The sequence below is a fragment of the Podarcis melisellensis genome (genome assembly GCF_964234715.1).
Source record: "Podarcis melisellensis genome assembly, chromosome: 1".
Taxonomy (NCBI): Eukaryota; Metazoa; Chordata; class Lepidosauria; order Squamata; family Lacertidae; genus Podarcis; species Podarcis melisellensis.
Window position 1 is genome coordinate 105592017 of NC_138528.1, and position 21916 is coordinate 105613932.

General features: G+C 40.6%; 1 protein-coding gene across 4 annotated transcripts in view; it reads right to left on the minus strand.

The window, feature by feature from the left end:
- The window catches only part of RBMS1 (RNA binding motif single stranded interacting protein 1), a 116785-nt gene that overhangs the window by 41116 nt on the left and 53753 nt on the right, over nt 1-21916 (minus strand). For all 4 annotated transcript variants that reach the window (XM_081929465.1, XM_081929464.1, XM_081929463.1 and 1 more), the window contains exon 2: nt 9167-9342. In XM_081929465.1, the coding sequence (XP_081785591.1) occupies nt 9167-9342 (176 nt within the window). The remainder of the gene's footprint in view (nt 1-9166; nt 9343-21916) is intronic.

Below are 21916 nucleotides of genomic sequence, written 5' to 3' on the forward strand. Positions count from 1 at the left end.
ATGCAGTAACCCACACATTATTTTAGCCTTGAACAGGGATATTTTTGGTCAAAATTAAACTTAGTTGTTTCAATATGGGGAGTGCATTTTGGTATACTAATAGAAGAATAGGGAATTAAGAGTATTATGGCTGTGTCATCTCTAGGACATTTTGAATAAACACATCAAAGTGCATTTCCTAATCATGACTATAAGATCTGTTACTGGTTTACAGAGAGGAAAGCAACAGTTTTAGTTACAGAAGTTTCAATGTGAAAGTTTCCACCAGACAGAAGACAGAGCCTGGCAAGACAGATCAAAGCATCCTTTAATTATTTTAAGAATATTGTCTTCCATGAAAACATGTGATACGACACCATGCTCTAGTCATTGGGCTGGATCCAAAGGACTATGAGTAGAAGGAAAATAGTAACTGGCTCTGTTCTGCAGCACTCAAACAGATCAGATCACAAAGTAGGAGCAACTACGGCTCAGTGGCACAGTGCATGCTCTACAAGAAGAACATCCCAAGTTGAATCCCCAGCATTTAGAGTTATAAGAAGGGAACTCGCCAGAACTGAGTTCTGGCACCTCTCAGGTGGGCATCATTGCCATTATAAGAGAACAAGAGAGACGTTCATGGTGAGTTCTGACACCTCTTTTTCTAGAAAAATAGCACTGGTTGTAAGGCTCAGGTAACAGGTGATAGGAAAGACCTCTGTCCAACTGTGGGATGCCACAAGCCATGGGAATATTGCCATGTATACACCAAGAATAAGCACACACACTTCCTGTGAGAACAGAAATAATTTTGTTTTCTTTATAAAGCAAGGCCAAAAGGTTAAGCTAATCATGAATTTACAGTACTGTGTTTCACAGTAATGTGCAGAACACAAACAAATGAAAAATCCAACAAAATAAATAAGACCCAAGCTTGCAGGCGACCCTTTACTGACCAAGGATCTCTGGTAATGAATAGGCATAGCAAGGTCAATAGTATAGATAGATACCTAAAGAGGGCCAATTACACTGAACAGTGAATTGTGAAAAATTAATGTGGCATTCATACAAGCAAAATTCATAGTTTGCTTTTTGTGATTTAGCAGGAGAAAAGTATAGCAATCACTAAGCTCAAAATTTGATTACTTTGGCCTGGTGATGGTGCAATGTTCTTTTTTGTCTAACCATGTTTAGGAGACTGGGATCATCTCATCTGAGAGCAACACACGTGCTATTCTTCTACCTCTCATTACTATTGGTCTTGAAACATACAAGAAAGAACACGAATAGGTTTAATTGGAACAGAAGAGTAATTGATGCCCTTATATTCCTATGCTCTTCTACTTAACCATTGTAAATTAAGTCAATTACCCTCCTAAACAATGGTCTGAAATCCATTATATGGGGTGGAAACTTTTCCATTACTGTAGTTTTCCATAGGAAAATATTCCACCTTCAAAACTAACATTATACACACAATACAAATTGAGCAAATAGAAAAGATACAGTATCTAAAAATCAAAGTTGTAATTCTTTTTTCATAGCTTCATTTTCTCTCTTAAAATCTAACTGCACACTAATGAGTTGACTTTAACATTATTTACACATATTCCAATGAAGTAACAATAACTACTAAGCCAAGCTCTGACTTTCTTTCTAGTAGCACCTGCCCCCCCAATGCTGTGCAGCAGACTGGTTGGAGGAACATGGGAAGCTGCCTTATACCCAGTCAAACCATTGAGTCCATCTAGGTCAGCACAGTCTACACTGGTTGGGACTGGCTCTCTAGGGGACATTCCTAGCCCTACCTTAGAGATGCCAGGGATTGATCATGGAGCCTTCTGCAAGTGGTTGTTTTATCACAGACTTATGGTCCTTCTTCAAACTTGGAGAGTGCCTCTGATTCAACAGGAGAAACTAAGGCTAGCATAAAACATGAGGGAAACCACAAGGGAGAACACAGAAGTGCCTGAACACACCTAGGTGACTATCCTTTTAAAGTACAGTGGTACCTCGGGTTAAGAACTTAATTTGTTCTGGAGGTCCGTTCTTAACCTGAAACTGTTCTTAACCTGAGGTACCACTTTAGCTGATGGGGCCTCCCGCTGCTGCCACACGATTTTTGTTCTCATCCCGAAGCAAAGTTCTCAACCTAAGGTACTATTTCTGGGTTAGCGGAGTCTGTAATCTGAAGCATCTGTAACCTGAAGCGTCTGTAACCCAAGGTACCACTGTATGTCATTCCCCCCTTTTAAAAGGCTGAGTTATTAGAATCCCAGTATTCTGCCTGCCCCATCAGAAGGTATTAAAAAGTAAAGAACAGTTGATCACCAGGACAAGATAACCAAAGGTTACAAATATCTATTAATATGTATATAGCAGGTGTGGGGAGCCTATGGCCCTCCAGATATTGTTGGACCTCCAACTCCCATCAATCCTACTCTGCACAGGTAATGGTCAAGGATGATGGGAATTGCAATCCAAAAATTATATGGAGGGTCAGTTTCCCACCCTGGTGTGTGGAGCGTGCTTCCCTTCTGCAAGGGGAATTCCCAAGCCTCCACCAATACTGAACTGAACAGTAAGCGTGGCCTCAGAAACAAGCCAGGTTTAATGTACCTGCCAACCCCAACTCCCTGATGATAGAGGGGAGGAATATGTTTATCTTCAGAGCAAAAAGCTATTGTGCTCCCAGCTGGCTTTATACTTATCTTGGCTTCCTCATCTCAGAGGTGAGTCCTCCCAGGTTGGTCACCCCAGCTCTAACACCATATCCATTTAAGACTATCTGCTGCTTCGTCTTCCCTTCTCCCACCAGGCCTAATAGGAAGCATTACCTTTCTGAGAATTGGAGTGATCCCTGAAGTTGTTTTATCCAAGGACTTCTGGGGTTGATGCCTAACCATAACATATCAAATGAAGCAACAAACAAACAAGCTTAATGGATAAGCCCAGTTAGGAGCACCCTACTGGGAAAAGGCCACAGTAATTTCAGAGGAGAGAACAACAAGAGGTTGCTTCTCTCTTGAATCTTACTGCCCAGTATAATCACTCAGCCAAGACTTCAAAGCAAGCACTTCAATATTAGCTGCAACACTGAATAAGACTATATTTAAATACATTAATCAAGATCAAAACAGGATCCTTGCCAAGTGGTAACAATTTACACCACAAAGGAATTCATTCCTTGGGTTATTTGAATTAAAAAAGATCAGCATTTCCTCCTCTGATTCCAGAATTAGAAAGAGCTGTCATTAAATTGGGGGGAGGGGGAGAAATTATTGTTATTATTAAACTGAAGGCATTAAAGATGCATAATAAGAATGATAAAATTAAAAAGTACTGGAATAATTTAAAGAAATCCTTCCTCTAAAGGCTTAATCAATGGTTAGGTTTCTGAAATAGTTAATGTTGAAAGGCCATCAAATAGCGGAGTCTCATTCCTACAACATTGCTTAGCATCTTTGTTCAGCAAGCATAGCCATTATGCTCTTGGGTCCCATTATCCCTGACCACCTGATGAGAGCTGCAGTCCAACAACATCTGGAAAGTGCCATGTGGGCTACTCCTGCTGTGTAGGATATTTTTTAAAAAATAAAATGATGCAAACATGCATTACTTAAAGAGTGTGGCTTAGCAGCAAATCACAGATTCAAAGTCCCAGATTCAATCCTTGGCATCTCTAGATGGGACTGTGGAAAACTCCTGTCTCAAATGCTGCAGAGCAGCTGCCAGTTGCTGTAGACAACACTGAGCTAGATGGCTCTGGTAGTATAAGGTAGTTAGATGCATTCTCTGTAAGGCAGCTTCTTCCTATGTTCCTACAACATAGCAGTGTGCACTTTTTCCTTTTGATGCACAAGGCATGTTAATGAATTGCAAAGAGTATGCCAGGAACATGTTCAGATATTAATGCAGAAAGATTTTTTTATTTCTTGTGCTGGAGGAGACTCTTGAGAGTCCCATGGACTGCAAGAAGATCAAACCTATCCATTCTTAAGGAAATCAGCCCTGAGTGCTCACTGGAAGGACAGATCGTGAAGCTGAGGCTCCAGTACTTTGGCCACCTCATGAGAAGAGAAGACTCCTTGGAAAAGACCCTGATGATGGGGAAGATGGAGGGCACAAGGAGAAGGGGACAACAGAGGCCGAGATGGTTGGACACTGTTCTTGAAGCTATAAACATGAGTTTGACCAAACTGCGGGAGGCAGTGAAAGAGAGGAGTGCCTGGTGTGCTCTGGTCCATGGGGTCATAAAGAGTCGGATACGACTAAACAACAACAATGCATTAGGCACAAAGGGAAGGATCTTTCTATATCTCCATTTCCCAGACCAGAGAATAGGATAAGTGCACACAGATCTGCTAATCAGCTGAGGTACCTCACTTTCTAACTAGTATCTTTTTTTGCCACCCAGAAAGTAAGAAAGTGTGACTGATTCACTGCTGCACACCAATCTCTTTGTGGCCCTTCAGTAATCCAAGATCCAGCAAGGGGAAGATTCATAGATCTGCAGCCCTGCCCATCAGTGGCTGTTGTTTGGAGGGAGGAGAAAAAAGAGTTTAATTCCCAACTGCATCCATGTCCTCCTTTTTTAAGGACAGCCAGTGGGAGACATGGTGCAGTGAGAAGATGATGTTGAAGCAAATATCTGTGCTAGTGGGGACAAACAATGCATTTGTGCATAAAACTCAACACTGAAAACTTTCTTCCCCGTGTTCTTCTGATAGAATGAGGATCTTGCCAGTTCAGAGACATGTGCATACTTCGTGAGTAAGAAGAGGTGGGTGCCATGCCACTAAAGGTGCAGCATTATGAGGCTTAACTGTAAGATTACTACACCAATCCATTAAGAACAGTAGCAAGATTGGCAATGGTGATCATTATGATTAGGGTTACTTACTCAGTTGAAACTAGCAACATGCTAGCCCAAATGGAATGTACATTCTCTGCACCATGATCCCCTTTACACAAAATACTCAGTCATGACTTGAAGGAACAAGATCTTATTGATGGGGCTCACAAGAATGGAAATAGCACAGAAAGCGGAGGAAACTGTCAGTCAGGTCTTCTGTGCTCTTCTTGCCAATAAAGCATTTAAATCTTGCTACATGCGTCTTTCCTCATATCAACTGAAAAAAATCAGTGGTACCAAGCCAAGCTGCCATTGTTTTTGGCATACATTTTAAAACCTGCTTTGCTGGTTTCCCATACTTATGGCTAAGTTTGTAACAAATATTCAAGTGTTTATCTTAATTTTGCTTACTTTAACTTTTTACATGCCACTTTTTCAGCTGTTATGAGTGGCCAAAATCAGCTTAGAGCTAAACTACTTGAATGCAATAATGATAAGCAGGTAAGAAGCAATGCAGCATGTATAATATTCCAAAGAAGAAATGGGAAAGCAAAGTACATTGACAAACACCAGCTGGGCATATAAGCCTGCTGATACAAACCAGTTTTCACTGCCATAGTAGGAGCCAAACCATAATCAAGGGCAATGTGTTTCATAATCTGCAAATTACTATGGATAAGGCCCTCTTTGGCATTACCACCAACTAAGCCTCTTACTTGTATTATAGACGGCAAGAGAGACCTGTAACAATGGCAATGCGAAGTGCTCTTCATAAGGGTTCTAGGTAGTCAAGCAACAATACCTTCTTTCAGGATACACCATTTCTTAGTAACTACTATCTCAGAACTATGCGTTCATGAAATTGGGAGGCAAATGAGGAAATCCTAAGGTTATTAATTTAGTTACCCAAGCAGAAATGAAGACAATTCATCTAATTAAACAATGATGTAGAAATACCTGCAAGCTTATTGGTGCTACTCAAATTTACAAAAAAATAGGCTACATGTGTAGCAGAAAAGCTTATTGCTGGACTGTTACATCTAAATGTTTTGCACATAAAGCCATCGACTCAGCTACCTCTTGGATTATGCTGGAACTACAAAAAAAGAGTTTTGCTTCCTTGGTGCTAAAGTGTTCAACTTTCTAAGGCTAAATGTGCATCTTTCTGAAGTTCAAGTAGGGTTATAAAGGCATAATTCCAAAAGATTTACAGTCTCTTTGGTTCATGTATCACAAAGCTAGTCTTTAAGAGACCATGGTCCATTATTACATCAATCCTGGAAGAGGACTGTGATCTGCAGCCGTAATTATATCACTAATTTTATTATCATAAGAACAGCTGCTTTTCTAATTGCAGTTCAGTTTTATGTCTATGTGTGGCAGCCATAACAGCAACATTATAGGAAGAGGAAGAACTTGAGCAAGAACTTTGTTTCTGATTTTTTATTATATATGCTTGTCAGGATTTTTAAAAAGAAACAAATCAAATAGATTTTGAATAGAATATTCAAAGCTAGATATGTCAACCATATTTCAGCAGCAGGAGGGCCACTTAAGAACAGAACACCACCTAATACTAAAAAAAAAGAGAAATGTGCAAAAAAAAAAGGTTTTCTTTTGGAGTATCTCCAACCAATGGACTCCTGACACAGGGATACTGGTAAGTTACACTGCTTCTTACAGTGTGGGGTTGTAAAGATAACAGAGGACGTCAGGTTTTAGCAGCAGTCTGGTGTTCTTACCACAAACGATTTTGCTCTATGGTGGTGAACCTGTGGCCCTCTAGATATTGTTGGACTCCAACTCCCATCAGCCCCAGCAAGGATTGTCAGGGATGATGGGAGCTGAAGTTCAACATCAGCATCTCTATTCTATGACACCCAACTACAGAATGAATGGGGGCCAGCCAAGAAAAGGCCATCATCACAAAAAAGTGCTATGCATAAGAATTCCTATCCTTGGATCAAAGTACAACATGTTCTTAAGTTCTGAACCATGGGACTTATATAGGTATTCACCTCATCCATCTTCTGCTTCAGTGAGATGCTCATAGTTCAGTAATATCCACCCCCCTCCCCCTGGGAAGCATTTGTATGATAATTTGATAATGCAAAACACTAGCTGCAAATCACCTCAACAAAAGGTCCAATTGAGCACGATCCTCAAATCATTCCGTAGTGTCTCAAAGAGCAGGGGGAGGACTTGGCTGTCCTAAAGCAAAACAACACTGGTACATTTGTGTTTCAAAATAGGGCAACCTATTGAAAACAGAGTCCTGTCTCCCCACTTACAGCGAGAGCTCCACTAATGCCATCTGAAAACACCTGCTCTCCCAAGCGAGTGTTTGACATACACTATACAGAAGTCTGTTCCAATCTGGCAGGAAAAGCACAAGCTGTACACCCGTTAGAAAGAACAGATGAATAGAGGTGAGGAATAGAAGGTACCCAAAGAGGAAACAGACTGGCAATAAGAAATGGTCTCCCCAGCAAAAGTACTTTCCCCACATTAATCTGTTAAAAAAGCACCCAAAGCAGCACAAAAAAGAATGCAAACATTATAACTTTACTGCTACAAATAAGGAGGTAAAAAACACAACATGCCTGTAATTAGATAAGAGCTCTCTCAAGCAACTTCACAAAAGAAGTTCTTCCCAAAAGAAGAAAATAATCATCAGAATACAAACATGTTCAAGTTTATCACTGCCAGTAGCACAATGCCAAAACCGAGATGAATGCAGTGGACGAAGCAAGAAGGGGCAGAAACAAATGGACACAGAACTAAGGTAAAGGTAAAGGTACCCCTGCCTGTTCGGGCCAGTCTTGCCAGACTCTAGGGTTGTGTGCTCATCTCACTCTATAGGCCAGGAGCCAGCGCTGTCCGCAGACACTTCCGGGTCACGTGGCCAGCGTGACAAGCTGCATCTGGCGAGCCAGTGCAGCACATGGAACGCCATTTACCTTCCCACTGGTAAGCGGTCCCTATTTATCTACTTGCACCCGGGGGTGTTTTCGAACTGCTAGGTTGGCAGGCGCTGGGACCAAACGACGGGAGCGCACCCCGCCGCGGGGATTTGAACCGCTGACCATGCGATCGGCAAGTCCTAAGCGCTGAGGTTTTACCCACAGCGCCACCTGCGTCCCTTGGACACAGAACTAAGAGTGACACAAATATAGCAAAAGCTCCTTCTGAAACTGGAAGAAGAATCCAGAACAAAAATACAAATGAACAGTTTAGGTGTAATTTCTAAAGTCAAACTGGAAAGATTTGTATCACTTTGCCCCTCTTGCCAAGTACAGGGTGCTGTGGTATCAAACCACTTTGTATGTTATTGCTGCTAAAAGCACATTAATAAGGCAGGGAACAACATTGTCCAAAGAGAAATTTAGCGGGAAGAACTTGGCTTGTGCTTAACTTTCCACAATCCATAAAATTAATACAGTGACAACTTGGCAAAGGCCAGCTAGTTTTTATCTTCTTGAACCATTTGCTTCTAGATGTTCAGGACCATGTTGAAAGAAGTTAGCTTTCATAGACCCACATATGTTGCCTGCAGTGACCCAAGCCTCATGCACCTATCTGGATATCTTTTGTTAGAGAAATCTGGGCCTGTTCTATCTACACAGTTGCCACTTGATTCAGTGATAAACTTAAAGGGTTGGATCCAAATAACTGTGAGTGGAAGGTAAACAGCCACTAGCACTGCTCCACAAATGCCCATCCTATAATATGCCCATTCTATAAATGCCTATCCTATAATATGCCCATCCTACATATTATAGTGCTATAATATGTAGGTTCTCTTATAGTTGTTATGCTTCCAAGTTCACAAGCTTTTGTGCTTATACAAAAGAACGTAATTGGATTTAGTCAAACTTTTTTTCGTACAGCACTGTAGTATGAGGTGTAAAAGACATCCCTCCAATAAGGAGAATATACATTCTTGCATATGAGGCACAATATCCTAAAAAAAGACCCCAACACAGCACAAAGAAGAACAGCACAAATATTTTACTAGTTTTATTCAAATGATTTCTGTAAAGCTAACAGCATCCCTCTTAAAGTTTGCAAACAACAGCTTTATATTTATATTTATATACGAGGAAGAAGTTTTTGCAAGTGAACAGCTCCATAACACAAGTTGCTGTACAGCATATAGGTGATGCATATGGGCAACCTCAACCATTTTGACTTACTACGCTTCAGTATTTATTTATTTATTTATTTATTTATTTATTTATTTAGGGGATGTTTGCATGCCCTGCACAAAATCACTTAAAGCACCTTCTCACTTTAGCAACATATCCCTCAATTTTCAAAATGTATACTTACGGTTGGCATAGTTTTACTAAGTCCTGGTCAGTGGTGTTTGGTGGCAGACCTCGGATATAAAGATTTGTTTTGCTTAATTGATCCCATCCTGAGTTGCTGCTGCTGCTGTTGTTGCTATTGCTGCTGGTGATGATGGGGCTAGGAGGAGCCATTGGATGGGCAGGCACGATGGGCTGCTGAAAAATAAAGCAAGAACAGAGGAGCTCATTTAGGACATACAGTATGAACTGCACAGCACCTTGATTCATCCTGGGAAAAGTTCTGATGCTATTACTCCGTGGTACAAATATCCCTGCTTCCACAGCACCTTGGAAGCCTACAGAGCAAGTCACTCAAAGCATGCAAGGAGACGACACACGTATTATGGTGCAAATACATCATATTGCCCTTTCACAGGATGGCATATAGTACAAGGTAGAATGTTTCTCTTTAAACAGACAAGCACAACTGAAGATGTAGAGAACATAAACTTCTTATCATCAGCATGTCTCTCTTTGACCAGGCTAAAGCCTCCAACTTAAAATAAGGCTGTCAAATCAGCATGAGCTGACTATATCTACAGTTTGTGTCTACCCTAAACATACTGCACTATGTCATATCATGGAAAGTTATCCACTCCTTTGTGCAGGGGGAAGGGAGAAGAAATTTTTCAGGTAGAGGCAATGTACATGCTTGGTGATGTATTATTTAAGTTCAAACACACTGAATGGCTTAGTCCTCATTGAAAATATGTACATAACTGAATTTACAACAATTATTCTTTATTAATTTACTTCTCCTTTTTGTTACTGCTCTGCGGCTTCCTCACTCACCCATCAAGATCTAGCTGTAAGCTCCTTGAAGCAAGAGTTGACATTTTTAGTTCTGTTGCATTGAACTATGTACATTTATGGCATCCATTATTATAAGTGTACTGGATTACCAACCATAGAGAACAGGGGTCAGCAAACTTTTTCAGCAGAGGGCTGGTCCACTGTCCCTCAGACCTTGGAGGGGGGCAGACTATATATTTTTTTTGGGGGGGGGAACAAATTCCTATGCCCCACAAATAACCCAGAGATGCATTTTAAATAAAAGGACACATTCTACTCATGTAAAAACATGCTGATTCCCGGACCGTCCGCGGGCCGGATTGAGAAAGCGACTGGGCCGCATCCGGCCCCCAGGCCTTGGTTTGCTTACCCCTGATATAGAATAACAAGTCTTGCTGAAGCAAAACCAGCATGGCTTTTGCAAGGGTAATCTGCCCTGCCTCCTGGATATGGAGAAAATTCTTAGCAACAGCTAGCCAAAGTTATGGGGTAAGCTGGTTAGCATATATCTATGTTGTTTTCTTCTGTTGGATTCTGGACCTCATAATCTGTTTACTCCAAATAGGTTTAAGCTTCAAAGTTAGTAATATGCTTCTTCTATGTTTTCTCTGGTCAGAATAATCATCCCAGCAGCAAAGCCAGAAAGAACAATCTCTCTGTTAACAAATATATTAGCTGGTAGCAGTGAAAACCCCGATATAAGAACTGATTCCCTTGTTTCTGACTGTTACCACACATGTCCTCAAGGTCTGGGTTTGAGTAATACTAGAGTGACTTTCCTCCCCCAAACGCAAATACTATGTTAAATGCATAAAATCAGGTCAGAGGCTGTACTGGACCTTAACTATATAGTTACAGTTTTCATAGCGTCATATTTCTAATATTCTGTTGTGATGTATATAAGCAGAACTACACAATTATATTATTAGCCAACTTTTTAATAGTCCCTGTGATGTTTGCTTTCATGCTCTTTTTAGGATACGTATATTTTAAACAGTTGAATAAAATATACAATTCAATATGAATGTGAATGATCTTCACACCCACAGACAAGAAGAGCAGGCATCGAATTAGGTCATATTTTCTGCATGTGTTCCTAGTTATAAAATTAACTTGGATTTTTAATGTTGAAACAAAGAATGTATATATAAACCACTCAGCATATTAAAGGCAACCACTATTTCTACGGCAAATATTTATATTACCAAATGAGGGAAAACGTTTAGAGGACGAGCCAAATGTTCCAACCAAAATTAAGCAGTTTTAAGCTCAAAGGAAAGAGTAAAGAAGATGCATAAATCACTCCGACTTAAATGAATGAAACCAAGAGTTTGACTTGAGTTGGACTGTGCCCTAGACTTGAGATCGTCAAAAACACTGGTGCTTGGAAGTCTAAGCCAGCTGCACAGACAAAGCATGAAAGTTTGGCAATGGAAAAACTGAAAGTCTTAATTCCAAGGGTACCAAACACATTGTTCACAAGTACTGTTTTAAACAATGTTTAGGTACTGTCTGAAGCCTGAAAAGACCTAGTGGCTTAGTGCTTTGCCCTAAGAGAGGAGACTATAAATTGTGTTAAAAATTTCAACTCAGTTAAATGCTTATGGACCCTCGGGCAGAATAGCTCCACTGGTGGAAGCCTGCACAAGGGCTTCCATTAGTGCAATGAGGCTTCCCCTGGTTTCCTCAACTTGTACCCAAGACGCCCCCCCCCCAAAAAAAAAATGGCTTGGGAGAACTCTCAGAGTAGTGTATGTTGGAATGGGGGATCATTCCATCTGGCAAGCTGAAAAGTGTGTGCTGACAGAATGATTGTTGTAACTGCTATGCTGAATTTCTCCCATGGCTACTTAAAATTTGAGAAACACTGATATATGCACCTAAAGCTAAAGCATCCTATGGACATTTCTATGGCATATACTGCACAAATAGCAGCTGAAAGCCAATTACTTTGATAATTGAACCCAAGTAAGTGGGATGAAGAATAAGAAATTAGAACCAGTTTCTACTGTAAAAAGGTAAAGGGACCCCTGACCATTAGGTCCAGTCACGGACGACTCTGGGGTTGCGGCGCTTTACTGGCCGAGGGAGCTGGCATACAGCCCTACTCAAGTGGGCATGGAAATTTCTAATACTGCAGACACATCTCCCCGCCTTTCCACAACACAGCAGTCAGCCATACATTTCATTTTTAAATATCTCAAGAAATATTTGTAGCCATGGGATGGTGGTTGGAATGACATAACACAGTTTCATTAAGATGAAAGAATTTTGTTCCAAAAAAATCATCTACAAAGAGATATACAAAGTAAATCTGAGTCCTGTTTCAACACTAGTGAGGCCGATCTGCAGAAGAGCCTTATCCAAAATAACATGTGCAATAAATTGGAGGATGGGAGCATTAGGACACACAATAGGGCAGGAGTGGGAAGACTCTGTCAATATTATCCTATATTATCTCAAGTCCCACTTTGTGGAAAGCACCTAGTTAATGTTGGTGAACTGCATAATCAAGGAAAAGGAGTCATCCGCATGGTGCAGCAGCCGCTGTTTAGGGACGTTTTTAATATTTAATGCTGTATTGTTTTTAACACTTGATTGGGAGCCGCCCAGAGTGGCTGGGGAGACTCAGCCAGATGGGCGGGGTAAAAATAAATTATTATTATTATTATTATTATTATTATTATTATTATTATTATTATTATTATTATTATCATCATCATCATCATTATCATTATTATTATTTTTACACAGACCTGCCCTCCCGCAAAGCGTAGGTAACCCATTGCCCTCAAACCTTATTTTATGCAGGTCATTGAGGAAAAAGGGGGGAGGGGGATGACAGAAGAGAGAAACGGATTTTGACTCTGCCCACCACCATGGTGCAGCCTCCAACAGAGTAGCACGACCCACAGCAAAGATTGCTTGATCCTGTTGTGGAATTGGTGCTGGATTTTAGAGCCATGTACCCAGGGAGGACACACCCTTCTTCCACTATGCAGTGGCTCAGCTCCCTTCATTTTTCTCCTAACAGGGAATCAGATGCCAAAAGTGATCCTGGTTGAGAGAAAAATGATCAAGACAGCCGAGCTGCAGTGACATAAACCTCAGGAGGGGGATGGTTCAGCTCTCCTAATCTGGACAACCCTTTTGCTTAAGACACATGCCCCCCTTTTAAACTATTGAGGAGGACCATGTTATGTTTAAACACACAGGACTGCCCTAGTTTGGCCTTTGAACAGAAGCAGCCTGTCTTAAGGATGCATCTTCCTGTACAAGACATGCAATGCAATCCTATGCTTATTTGCTTAGAGGTTTTACAGTGCTATCCTATGCATAACTTGCTTGGAAGTAAGTTTCATTGGTTTAAATGAAGCCAACTTCCTACCAGTGTTAGAAACTCAGATAGATAATTTAATTGCCAAATGGTTATGGTTGCCACAATGAAATGTCTAGGCACAGGTTGTTGGGTTTTTTTGCGATTGAAACTACTATTACTATTATTTATTTTCATTTCTATACTGCTTTATACTTTAAAGAACAAATCTTTAGAACACATTAAAACAGAAAATAAAACAATCCAGAACAAAAGAAATTCAAGCTTCAAGGTAAATATTTCAGATCCTTCTCTAAGTGAATTTTTGCTTTCCCCAGTCGCCAACTTGGCATCCAGGGATTGCCACATGATTGCAATTGGACCTACGCCAGTCACAAAATGTGCCTGGTGCCTGGCTAGTTTCTAGCACTGCTTCCTACATAGGGTGCACAAGATTGCCACTCTGTACCCTGAACTGTGGTCTAGAGGTCTAACAATATTCTCAGCATGCTTCACAGTATGCCATTCATTTCCAGGGTTTTAAAGCCACAGCAGTTAAAAATGTAAGAAAACCATCACACATTTGTAGTAAAGCTAAGACCTCAGACACAATTATGCTCTGTATACCTAACCTGCAATAGATGTTAGGAGGATGCGCCAGACTTAACTTGTCACTAGAGTGAGGCCACCTTCTTCCAAAAAGAAAGAAGGCAATGTTAGATGTCCAGATGTAATAGATTCACTATGTTAGCCAAGTTAATTAGCCAATGATTTATGGCTCCTGCCCCTTACTAGGGAATTAAATCTGAAATGTTGCATACTAGCATGGACAGATAGTAATCTACCATTCTCCAAAGCAAATGCTAGTTTATTACATTTAATAAGCTGAATATAAAGGCTAATTGTATTTTCTTAACTTTGGTAAGGAGATTGTTTTCAGTACCCAAGTAATCTAATATATGATTTGGTTGAAGGAGAGTCTGCACTATGAGGAAATTGTCTCAGAATGAAGTACTAGCTGAATATTTGGATGATCTGAACAATCTTGCCATTGGCATTCAGCTTGCGACAAGGAATTAAACGTGAAGTATCAGCTTTAATCCACTTAACTGCCGTGCCTTTCATTAAGCCAGTGTCTTGACGTACAAAGACCAGCAGGTGTAGTTTTAAAATATAAGATGAGATGAAGCGTTTTGCCCAAGATACCTAAATTAGTGTGAGTGTCTGCACGTCCAAAATGCCTCTGAATTTGAGAACAAAGGTCTGAAGTAAAGTAGTAATTGCCCTTCACTTAAATGCTGCCAGATCACTTCATCGGTTTACGCTGTTTGGTATGAAACTAAGGGTTTTCAAATATAGCTTGAGTTAACACGTGGGCAGCAGAGGTGTGGTTTTTCAAAAGCTTCATGGCAAAGTGAGACCTTAAGCTTGGGTTGCCCCACACTTCATCCTGCGCTCTAACCACTACAATTCACAGTAACTACTTCCTGCTAGAAAGCATTTTTAAGAACTGAAAGAAGTAGTAACAACTTTACTCTAGTAACTTTTCATCCAATTGTTCTGATGCAGATTTCAAGTGTTGTTTTTGTTTAAAAAATGTTTTGGGATTGTTGGTTTGTTTTAAAAATAGAGGAGGAGGAGGAGGAGCAGCACCCCCCTTTAGCGTCTACTTATGAGGCAGTGTTTACATTAGGGCTGAAAGGTTTAACACGTTTAAAGATAAACCAACTAAATCCTTAACCACAGATTTGCCAAGCACCCTCCTTGTCCAAGGACAGACTACCACATTAGATACTCACTAGTATGGAACTAAGAGGAACCTGTGTGAGCAGAAAGCACTCCTGTGTTTTATTTATTTGTCCAAGTTTTTTCATGTTCTTTTCCTGATTTCCATAGGCTCATGTCTCCTCTCCCTGCAGCAGCAGCAGCCTCATATGTGAGTGCAGAGTGGAGAAAATCCCTGTGTTGTGAGTTGAAAGCCACTCGTGATTTATAGGATTCCAATTCAGTTGCCCCCTGTACCTCACAGTCCATGCTTTATTAAGCTGTCACCTAGCACAGCTTCAAATTATTAGAATTTATTTTATTTGTATTTGGCTCATTTAGAAAAAAAAGGTGTAAACCATTTAATTAAAAAAAAAACTAAGCTGTGTACATAAAATAATATAAAACACCACCACCAGATAAAATTAGCAAAGTTTTTTTTTTAAAACAAAACAGGTACACATCACCAAATATTCTAATTGACCAGCTTCTAGAGAGCATAGTAGTCACATTAGTCTGCTTCAGCCTTGTTATATCTTAAAGACTAATGGATTTATTATGGCAGAAGCTTTTGTGGACTACGGTCTACTTGTAGAATTCCCACTGCTACTGGGAGCAATTTGAAGCACTCTCCACTTGGCAGGTGTTGCAAATTCAATGGTCACCAAGAAAGGGGAGGTTTGCGTGCCATGCTGTTAACTATGGCTCATAATTATGAAGGGAAAACCAGGAAGAGATGAACATGGTACCTAATAGTAAAACAGAATTTTCAAAATTTCAAAGGAATTGTATGGCTTGGATACAGAGTTCCTGATAAGTAGAACTTTGCTTGTGGAATGCTGCTGGAGGAGGATGGGACAGAAGATTTTCAGTGAGTCCTCTTGCAGTGCCCTATAAAACCTTATTATCCAGAGGGCTGAGCAACTCTTAGGAACAGAGTGAGAGATGGTGTACAGGACTGCAGGGGGGGTATGGTGTGTGTGTGTGTCGGGGGGGGGGGTGAATGGCCACTCTTGTCTTCTTCCCCTGGGAATTGCTGCTGGATCTCAACCTCTTCTGTTCATAGAAGGGACATTTGCCAGCCTTGAGGGTTTATTTAAAGAGATTGAGTCTAAGGATGCAATTCTATCTCCAATTACCTGGGAGTATGTCCCACTAAATTAAATGGATACGTTTCTGAAAAGATATGGTTAGGATTTCCCTGTAAGATGGCTAGCAAAACACAAATAAAAACACTCTTAAAATGCTAACATCAAATACCATTTAAAAACTAACGCCAACAATAAAAACAGCAGATTAAAAACCAGAAGGAAAGCAGCCACAACACAAGACAAACAGCAGAAATAAAAGTATTCATTAAAGGAGAAAATAAATATGCCTTAAACAGTGCTTACTGCACCACCAAATTTGGTGCCACCTGAGGGTCCCTGGGGATGGCACAACCAGGGTGGTTGCCATTTTTGCAGGTGGCAACACTTCCAGGGGAGCCTTGGATTCAGATCTTAATAATCAAGCAAGCTCTATAGAGCTAGGTGGTCCTTCAGATGCTGCATATTAACAACAGTATTGTAGAGTTGGAAGGGACCACAAGAGTCATATTGTCCAATCCCCTGCAATGCAGGAACCTTTTTGTCCAACGTGGGGCTTGAACCCATGACTCTGGATTTGAATATTGCATGCTCTGCCAACTGAGCTACGTTGAGCTCAAAGCGGCTCACAATAGCATTAAAAAACAAACATTGCAACCACTGTAATATCAAAAACAGCATAAAGCAAACAACAACAAATTCATCAAAACAATTAATACAATTTAACCAAGTTATAGTAATGCGTCACTGAGGAAGTTATAGGAAGAAATAGGCTGGCAAAGGTTTTGTGCATAGGTGCAATTTCATCCCTGTATATTCACAAAATTATTTTCCCACCTCCAAGCACGAACAAAACAGAAACAAGCCAGATCCCGTGTTAGCCAGAAAATCCATCTGTGGTCTAATCCTGTGACAAAACAACCTAGCAACAATCCCAGCACCACCAATACTATAGGCTGGGTTTGCCAAAGAAGCAGATGCATCTTATAATAGATATCCTTGGCACACAATTTTTGCTTCATAATGGCCGTTTTAAGAGGAAAGAGAAGAATAACAGGATGTACATGTAGTTTGAGGAGGCCAGTCATTCATAGAAAATGTACTAAAAAAAAAAGTACACTAATGCAGGACTATTAGTAGTTGTCATACAGCTTTCCCACTAATGACTTGTACAGTGTGGCTCATGCTATGTGAATTCTTTCAGAGACAATTCCAACACAAACTTCACAGATAAGATACTCTGAATCAATCATGTTTGTTTGTACTGAACATGGAACCTTTGCCTCTTCCTGATGGGCACAGAAAAGGCTATTATGCTTTTGCCATTTTTCTGAAAGAAAATCTGTTCCAGTTACTCAGAACTATCAGGGAATGGTAAATATTTGTGCTGAATTTCACATTAGGCAGCTGTAACAAGATTTTAACTTTAGCAAAACTGTCATCGGTTCTACAGCAGAGTGCCTGAACCAAATTTTTGTCAATTTCAACATGTCTTCCTGATGCACACTAAATGCTAAAATACTTTTTTCCAACTTCCATTCTCTTAAGAGATGGTGGAGCATTATATTTTGTTCCATTTACATTTAAATCTTGGATCCAGAGTCAAACACAAAGAACATGAAATATTGTAGACAACATGTCATAGAGATGTCTCCAACACTTTCTGGCAGATGCATCTTAAATAAAGGCTTTAATAGTTATGTTAGTCATGTATTACAAAAAATTATCCATCATTTCACTGGCAGTGTACTGTTTTTCTGGGAAAGCTGGTTGCTCAAAAGGGTTTGCATAGCTTGGAATTTTTGCTCTACTTACAAATACTGTATTATAAATTTCTTAAATGAAATCGTGTAGCTTCTAAAATGTGATATGACTGGATGTGGTACTATTATTTTTAGGTCTGACTTTTTTTTTTTTTGGTGCTAACTAAAAATTCCAAATTTTTAAAACTCTCCTCCCTTGGTGATGTCTTTTTATCCAAAAAGGCATTGCAACAATTCCTCTTGCCTCTGAAATTATGAACCACAAAGAAGAAGAAGAAGAAGAAGAAGAAGAAGAAGAAGAAGAAGAAGAAGAAGAAGAAGAGTTTGGATTTGATATCCTGCCTTTCACTCCCTTTAAGGAGTCTCAAAGCGGCTAACATTCTCCTTTCCCTTCCTCCCCCACAACAAACACTCTGTGAGGTGAGTGGGGCTGAGAAACTTCAGAGAAGTGTGACTAGCCCAAGGTCACCCAGCAGCTGCATGCGGAGGAGCAGAGACGCGAACCCGGTTCCCCAGATTACGAGACTAACCACTACACCACACTGGCTCTCTGCAAAGCTTCAAATTCTGCACAAAGATACCATTCCAAACAGCATCACCATGCACCAGCTCCTTTTTTAATGAATGGGTTTTGTGAGAGAATAAGTCATTGATGGAATGCACCATAAAATTAGAAGAACCTTGCCAAATATTAGTGACAACCTGAGCCACGTTAGTTGAAAATTTACCCCAAATTTTGTTATGTCAGCCACTATTTGGTAATTGTTCCAGTTATTATCCAGTTTTCAGAAATGCTTCTTAACTGTTCTGAAGACATTGTTTAGGTGACTATACCTCAACATGTCTTGCATACGAGCACAGATTGCTTGAAATTTATCATTCACTTGAATAAATTATTTAGTATTCAAATTTCAAGAAACACATTTGGGAAGTTACAGAATAGTTACTTTGGTTCAGAGACCTTGTGCATGTGATTTGAAAATGCACTACCTGAAGCAAAAACACACTAAGCAATCAGCTGAGTAGAAGCAGATGGGGATGTTGTGATCTTATTAGCACCAAACAAGTCTTGTATACATCTGTGAACTGCACACGGATGCAAATGTGATTCCCAGATGTATTGGGGGGGGGGGAAATGATGTAGCAACCAGAGTGTCCCTGTAATCACAGAAGTCTTTGCATCTGCCATCTCCAAAGCACGGCATACTGCTTCAGCTTGCTGTATCACTGTGCATATACTTATCCTTTTTTTGTAGTAGGTATTTATCACAAATTAATAAAACTTTATTTTATTTTACTTTTTATTAAATTTCTATACTGCCCATCATGCAAAGATCACAGAGCGGTTTACAATATAAAAGTAAAGGTACCCCTGCCCGTACGGGCCAGTCTTGCCAGACTCTAGGGTTGTGCACTCATCTCACTCTATAGGCCGGGAGCCAGCGCTGTCCGCAGATACTTCCGGGTCACGTGGCCAGCGTGACAAGCTGCATCTGGCGAGCCAGCGCAGCACACGGAACACCATTTACCTTCCCACTGGTAAGCTGTCCCTATTTATCTACTTGCACCCGGGGTGCTTTCGAACTGCTAGGTTGGCAGGCGCTGGGACCAAATGACGGGAGCGCACCCCGCCGCGGGGATTCGAACCACCAACCATGCAATCGGCAAGTCCTAGGCGCTGAGGTTTTACCCACAGTGCCACCCGTGTCCCTGGTTTACAATATAGAAGCACAAAAAATATAGCATAATAACAAACAAAAACAATACCCCCCACCACATAGTTTTAAAGGCCATAGATTGTTAAATGAGCCTAAAGCCTGGGAGAAGAGGATTGTTTTAGCCTGGCACCCAAAGATAAGTAATGAAAGCACCAGCAAGCATCCCTGGGGAGAGCATTCCACAAATGGGAATCCACTGCAAGAAAGGCCCACTCTCATGTCGGTGGTGCTTTCTGGACCTCTTGTGGAGGAGGTACACAAAGAAGGGTCTCAGATGATGATCACAGGGACTGGAAAGGTGCATATGAGAAGAGGTGGTCCTTGAAGTATTGTGGTCCTGAGTTGTTCATGGCTTTGTAGGTCAAAATCAGCACTTTGAATTGGGGCTGAAAAATAATTGGCAGCCAGTGCAGTTGGCCCATAGTTGGCATTCTATGCTTAAACCATCTTGCCCCAGTGAGCAACCTGGCTGGTGAATTCTGCACCAGATAAAGTTTCTGAACCATCTCCAGAGGCAGCCCCATGTATAACACATTGCAGTAATCTAACGTAGTGGTTACTAAAGCATAGACAACATAGGTTAGGCTCTCCCTCTCTAGATATCGGCACAGCTGGGCCACCAGCTGGGCCATCAGCCAGGTACAGCTGTGTACCTGGTCCTTCAGAGGGACTGCAACCCCATCAATAACAGGCATCCTCCCATCCATGCAGTCTAGGGAACTACTGACTAACTGACTGACTGACTCAGTCAGTCTTATCTGGATTTATCTTCAGTTCACCAGCTCTCATCTAGTCCATTACTGAAGCAAGACAACCCCACTCAGTGGTTTCATGTAGATGTTAAACAGTATAGGGGATAAAATCAATCCCTGAGGAACCCCACACTGAAGGCCCCACAAAACTGAAAAGCACTACCCAAGCATCACCCTCTGGAAACACCCATCCAAGTAAGGCCAGAACCACTGCAATTTGGTGCCACCCACCCCTAACTCATCAACAACCGCTCTAGAAGGAAACCATGGATGATGGCATCAAAAGCCAGTGAGAGGTTGAGGAGAATTAACAAGGACACATTTTCCCTGTCTCTCTCCCGACAGTGCAGTACTACCTGAGAGAACATTGGGATAAAGCCAAATATCATTAAACTGTAGGCACCATCTACAGGCTTTGGCACCATCTTCACCAATATATGTTAAGGAATTTATGAAAGAAGCAATGGGTAGGAGGGAAAGTAACTTATTTAGATATTGTGACTTGTTCAGAAGTAAGCATCTCCTTATCATGAAACATTAGAAATAAGCTTCAAGAAATGGGTAGTGGTTTATTTGTCCTCTGGCCCCTCAGCATGTTACCTCCAGAGGCTTTGGAATAGATTCTTTCCCCGTGGAGGACCAGAACCTGTGGATTCGATCCAATATACACATCCAGTTAAAAATACATGTGCCAAAACTCTTAGGCAATATGACCTTCATTAATGGCCAACGGATTTTTCAATCAATATTTAGTAAAAGGAGGCAGTTTCAGCAAAAACGTATTCAGTGTTAATTAACTTGGAACTTCTCTACCAAAAAGTTTCAGAATACCCGTGAAAAGGATTAGAGGATAATGATTACTAATGAAGATGGGTGGTGTACCTTTGGTTCTTTTACACTGGCAGTTTATCATTCTTATTTCACACTGCTCTTGAGCAAGGCAGACTAAAAACAAAATTTAAAAGATTTTGATTAATCAATCAAACAAACAAACAAACAAACAGAAGCACTTGCTACAATGAACAAGAAATTCTAATATAATATATATGTAATACAAACAGACCAGAAGCAAATCTCAGTGAGATCAACTTGCCCCTCAATTAACTAGGTACAAGGAAGCAATTACTCTGAAGTGGCTGGGTTCATACTTTGGCCAAGCCACACAGGGGACCTAGTTGCTCAGGGATAAGCAGCCAGAAGCACAAAACAAGCTCTAGATACAAATATTCAGCAAGAAGCTGGTGTGTCAGACAATCCACATGATCCCAACACTTGCCTCAAAACTGTGGTCAGTTGTGGTTTGAAGCTTTACATCATCTGATGCAAATAAAGAAAACCAGAAATTCTAGAATACCATATTGAAACCAAGTCAGCCTCATAAATCCTTTCAATAAGTGCAGTTTCTAGGCTACCTCAACCTTCATTAGAATATTTAGCTACTCCAACATTGATTAGCCAACGTATTATAAATGTACAAGGACAGCTTTGTCACCTAATCAAAGGGTATACTTATAGTCTTCCAAAGAATGAATTAGTG